At 47.8% G+C, this 5568-nt stretch overlaps 1 protein-coding gene across 1 annotated transcript; it reads left to right on the top strand.

The window, feature by feature from the left end:
* The first annotated feature begins 3806 nt into the window (after positions 1-3806).
* On the top strand, positions 3807-4745 carry LOC129785779 (olfactory receptor 10AG1-like). Its single transcript, XM_055819965.1, has one exon. It carries the CDS (start codon positions 3807-3809, stop codon positions 4743-4745), a length of 939 nt encoding a protein of 312 aa, XP_055675940.1.
* The last annotated feature ends 823 nt before the right edge of the window (positions 4746-5568 follow it).

The following is a 5568-nucleotide window of genomic DNA, read 5'->3' on the forward strand; positions in this document are numbered from 1 at the left end:
GTCTTTCTTCAAAAACCTTTCAAGGGGATGATTCATTGCACCATAGAGTAACTCATGCTTGAAGGGAGTCCTGAACAACAGTTTGTCTGGCTCACCTGCCCAGGACATAGTGAACTAGAGGAGGTTGCTCAAGACCTCCACCCAGTTTTGTACCATCCACAAAGGTGCCGAATGCGCACACAGTCATAGCATACAGGGGGATCAGAAAGATGTTCAACAGTGTTGGTCCAAGTGCTGGTCACTGAGGGATGCAGCTAGTAACTGCCTGCATGGAGGATTCTGTACCACTGATAACAGTGACTGAGAGGGGACATGACATCATTACAGGTAACACAACACCAACATCAACAATAATTACAGACCACAACCCAGGTCTGTAATGATTTCCATGATGACAGCTCTGCAGAAGAGCAATGGGTTCATGTTTGGAATAATATCCAGTCATCAGTTTGCACACTGCACCCTTGAGCTCCTGGTTCCTCATGCTGAGGGGGTTCACTGCTGGAGGCACCACTGAGTACAAGACTGACAACACCAGATCCAGGGACTGGGACGAGATGGAGGGGGGGTTCAGGTAGGCAAACATGCCTGTGCTGACAAAGAGGGAGACCACAGCCAGGTGAGGGAGGCACGTGGAAAAGGCTTTGTGACATTCCTGCTCAGATGGGATCCTCAGCATGGCCCTGATGATCTGCACGTAGGACAGCATGATGAAAACAAAACAGGCAAAGGCTAAACAGGCATTAACCACAAGAACATTTTACTTTGAGCCTTTCAATTCTTTTCCCCATCCCATCATGGGGGAGCTGTGTGGGGCTTAGCAGCAGGACAGTCATTATGGAAGGAATGTTGTGGGTTGATTTTTGAGACAGGTATCCAACATGATAGAATGAGCTGAAGGAATACTAAAACTAATCAAGAATGCCACCCTCCTCATCAGGAAAAAGGAGCTAAGTGACCTGCTGGGCCTTTCCATTACCATTTGAGTTTCTTTGTGGAGAGGTTTCTGTTAACTGGGAATCAGAAAATTCACTTTTCTTTCTCAGTGTGCTAAATGCCCAGGAAGCTTAGCATGCTCCCCTTCAGACGTAGATTTGCTCACATCAGAGAAAAAAATATCATGGCCCATCGCAAATTCAGTTCATTTCCCTTTGTGCATCGCTCTTGAAGAACATCTTCATTTCTCCTGTAGAACAAAGTTCAGCATCTCATGGCCAACTCAGTCTTGAGGATAACATGGGGCACAGTCACGGGTTTGGAGCCAGGGAGGTGGAGGTACAGGGAAGCCTTTTCTGTTCCTGCACAGATTGAATGGATTTATTTTCTGCTTCCCTTCTCTTTGGTTTGGTTTAACTTCCTTCCACAGGTTTGGCACTTTTAGCACCTAAACTTCATGTCTCTTTTTTTTTTTTTCTACTTTTTAAAGTCCTGAAATTATGTAATTATACTGGAAGTTGCCAGTCAGGCTAATGAACATGATTCTGACAGCCTTTTAAAAATCATTCATGGTCCTGTGAGCATCCAGGGGGGAGCAGCGGCAGCACCAGCGTCCCCACCTTCTCTCCTGAGGCTGCTTACTAACTGTCTTATAAGAGGTGAGAGTGATAGAGAGGTGTCCAGAGAACCTTCTCCAGATGGTTTCCAGGGGAATGCTAGAGAGAAAAAGGTCACTCACTGCCTCCTGCAGCATCATGTACTGAGAGTTGTGCTCCTACCCCTTGGCTCCTGACCATGTTAAATCCCTTTGGGCATGCCCTGAAGTGCTGAGAGAGTGGGGCAGCACAGACAGCACGAAAAGCAGCCACAGGAATCTGTCCAGCATGGCTGGGCTCACTGGAATGGGCTTCCTTCACCTTTGACAAATGCTGCCCGTGAGACAATCACCATGGAAGAAGTACTCTGCCAGTTTCCTATGAGCAAAGCTCTCCTGAACTGTGATCTTGAGAAGCATTGAGACATCTGAGAATTGAAAAGAATAGTCTGTATGTTTGAGGACTTTGGAAACAAGCCGGACATGCTGGTATGTGGATAATCTGCCTGTGAAGGGTTGCTTTGAATTAAAGCATTTGTTTAAAATAGATGTTGGTATCTCACAGGTCTTGTTTGGTTTGTTTGTTGGTTTGTTAGTTGTTGGGGGGGGGTGTTGTTTGTTTGTTTTTTAAGAAAAGCATTGCATTTTTCTGTGCATTTATAGAAGGAGTTAGATTAGAAAACAATTATGGTGACATTTCTCTCATGTGAACTCTAATTTTATCCGGGAAATTTTGAATGGCACCTCTGTGAGATAGATACAACCCAGAGGGAAAAGGCAGGAATACCTTGGAAAGAGAATCAAACTCTTAGGATGACATGCTTTTGTGAAATGAAAATCTTCTCTGGAGAAAACCACCCCGTGTTTTTCACTTGGCTGTTTTGAATGCTTTTATTACGTGTGTTCTGACCAGCTGTTCTCATCATTAATACGTCAGAGTTTAAGACGACTTCTCAAAGGGTGTTAGTGACAGCTGGAGAGACACAGCCAGCATCCTCAGTCTTCTGCCTGGAAGAGGATATTCGTTCCCCATGTCCAACTGAGATACTTCAACATCTTTCAGCTGAGTCTCTGCTTCGTAAGGGGCAATCTGCGGTTGTGGTGCTGCTCACTTGTAGCTCACACCCTTCAAGTGTGCCCAGTGAGAAGTCTACGCTCTGGGAAAGGTGGGACACACAAAGGGAAGGCTCCGTTCCTCAGACAACAAGAGCATCGCTCTGCTTCCACGAGAGCTTGCAGGGGACTGGGAAGCATTGCAGGGCTGGGATTGGAGCAAATGGGTCCTCAGTTGGTTTTGTAAGCTGTCGTAAATCCAGGAGACAGAGCAGCAAATTTAAAATGATTCAGGACTCCAGAAGTTCTAAAAGCATGACCTACTCAGGAAAAACTGGGTGTTGTGGGGAGGTCACCCACTTTTAATCTCTTTTCTGTATGACTGAAAACTGCATGAAGCATTTTGACTGATTGCAAAAAATGTCTTTAAGCACCCTGAAAACTTGTGATGTATGCATCAGCTGCTGCTTCTCTACCTACCTAAGATGTTCTGCGGATGCATCAATGTCACTGGATTCATTGGCAGATAGAACTGTGTTTTACTTCTGAGGAGATTCACATGTCACCATGCAAAAAGGAATGATTCAGATTTAAAAGAGTCTCCCAGATATTTGAGTGTGTGGACACGCCATCAGGGGATGAGCCCTTACATGTGAGGAGAGCTGGGATTCATGTCTCTCACTCAGGTCTAAGAATCAAGTCATACTCTGCCTTGCTTTGTTTTGATGGCTTCTCCTTACCCAGCCTTGCCTTGCTTTATCTTCCCCCTTTTCCTCCCCATCCTCCTTTTCACCCTATCTCTTCTGCATGTTCTGATGTTAAATGCAGCTCTTACAAGACCTGGACAAGGAGTGTAAGAAAGACTGTTCTTGAAGGGGCTAGTATATATCTATTTAATTCCTTTCTTCTCATCAGTCACCAGGTCTTCTATTTAATAAAATCACCTTTAAAAAGAAGTCAAGATTCTTTTTTCCTGATGACAAAACCCAGTCATTGAGGCTCAAGGATTCCATTCTCCCCTCTCTTTACAAAGCTCCCTGCATCAAGCAACCCCTGTTAGATTCCCTAACATTCATGCAGGCCTTGGTCAACCTCACCTAATCCCGCAATCACGTGTATGCTGGTGTTTGGAGTCTTTCTCTAGGCTTGAAGCGTATGTGATGGTGGACAGGCCATCATCATCCTCTAAGAGCCTGTTGTTTGGATTGCTCGTATAGGGAAAATGCCCCGAAGAAAAGGCTTGGAGAATCACACTGTTGGATCTGGATTCATTCTTGTGGGGTTTTCTGACCTGCCCGGCCTGCAGGGCCTGTGCTTCACAGTCCTCCTGGTAATCTACCTTGTGGTCCTCATAGGGAACAGCCTGACTGCTCTCATCACAGTGGTGGACTCAAGCCTTCACAGCCCCATGTATTTCTTTCTGAGGAACTTGTCCTTCCTGGAGATCTGCTACACGTCGGTCACTCTGCCAAAAATGCTGGTGGGTTTCCTGAGGGAAGATGGCAGGATCTCCTTCCTTGGCTGTGCTGCCCAGCTGTATTTCCTGGTTTTGCTGGGCAGCATCGAATGCCTACTCCTGGCTGCCATGGCCTACGACCGCTACATAGCCATATGTGACTCCCTGCACTATACCCTGACCATGAGCAGGGTGCTCTGCATCAGACTGGTGGTGGGGTCATGGGTGGCTGTCGTACCAGTGCAAGTAGGACAGACCTACCAGGTGTTCACTTTACCCTTCTGTGCATCCCATGACCTTAACCACTTTTTCTGTGATGTCCCCCCCCTGCTAGAACTGGCTTGTGCAGACACTTTCTGGAACCATGTGATGCTGTACACCATCATCGTGGTATTTGCAGTCCTTCCTGCCTCCTTCATATTTATTTCTTACATTGCAATTATCAGGGCAATTCTGAAAATGCCTTCAGTTCTGGGCAGACACAAAGCTTTCTCCACCTGCTCTTCACACCTCGGGGTGGTGATGCTCTTCTATGGCTCAGCCACAGTCGTCTACTTAAAGCGACAGTCAAAGGATTCCATAGACACTGATAAATACTTTGCCCTGTTTTACACAATTGTGACTCCCATGTTCAACCCTGTCATCTATAGCCTGAGGAATAAGGAAGTGAGAATTGCCTTGAAGAGACTCCTACGGACAAAGTGAAACCACAGGGTATGTAAAATATTCCTAAATGGTACCAGAAGTCCCACTGGGGCTGCCTTGTGCCAGGGCTGGCTGCAGGGCTGTGAAGGTGGCTGTGCAGGCAGGGGTGCCCAGGGCTGTCCTTGCCAGCAGGGTCCCTGCAGCCCAGGGGGCTGTGTGCTGGGGCAGGGGCTCTGCCGTCTGCCAGGGGCAGCTCTCACCCTGCCCAGGAGCTCCCATGGGGCTGTGGGGAGAAGCTGTGGGTGGAAGGAGCAACCCTACTGAGGGCAAGGTCCTTGTGCTGGTGATCGGGTGCTGCATGGGTCAGAGGTACTCACAACTCCAGCTCAGGTCCAGGTCATTTCCAAGGGGACGCGTCATGAGCATGTTCATTGCAGGGGTTCCCTGCTTCACTCTGTGCTTTCCTGAATCTGTGTGTCCACTTCTCTGTGTCTTGGCTTGTTAGGAATGGAAATTCAGCTGTGGAGGTAAGACCAGGGGCACAGACTATTAAAGCATTACACAGGTTTACCAGGAATTTCAGCAAGTGCCTTCACTCCCCACTAGCTTCCACATCAAAATATGCTTTCCTTTTCCATCAGGGTTTGGGTGACCTGTTGTTTTTTCAGGTGTTCAGACAGGGAGCGGCTGCAGGGCAGAACTGGGTACACAGGGGCTGAGCTGGGCTCTGTGAGCGCTGGCAGGGAAGAACCATGGGGCCAGAGAAAGAGCTACTGGCAGGGAAAGCTGCAGGATGGAGACATAGGGACAGAGGGGGCTTGGGGCAGTGGAGGAATGCTGAGGAGAACACTAACACAGGGTAGATGGGGCACCACCCACTGTG

This window comes from Falco peregrinus, chromosome 16 (genome assembly GCF_023634155.1).
Source record: "Falco peregrinus isolate bFalPer1 chromosome 16, bFalPer1.pri, whole genome shotgun sequence".
NCBI lineage: Eukaryota > Metazoa > Chordata > Aves > Falconiformes > Falconidae > Falco > Falco peregrinus.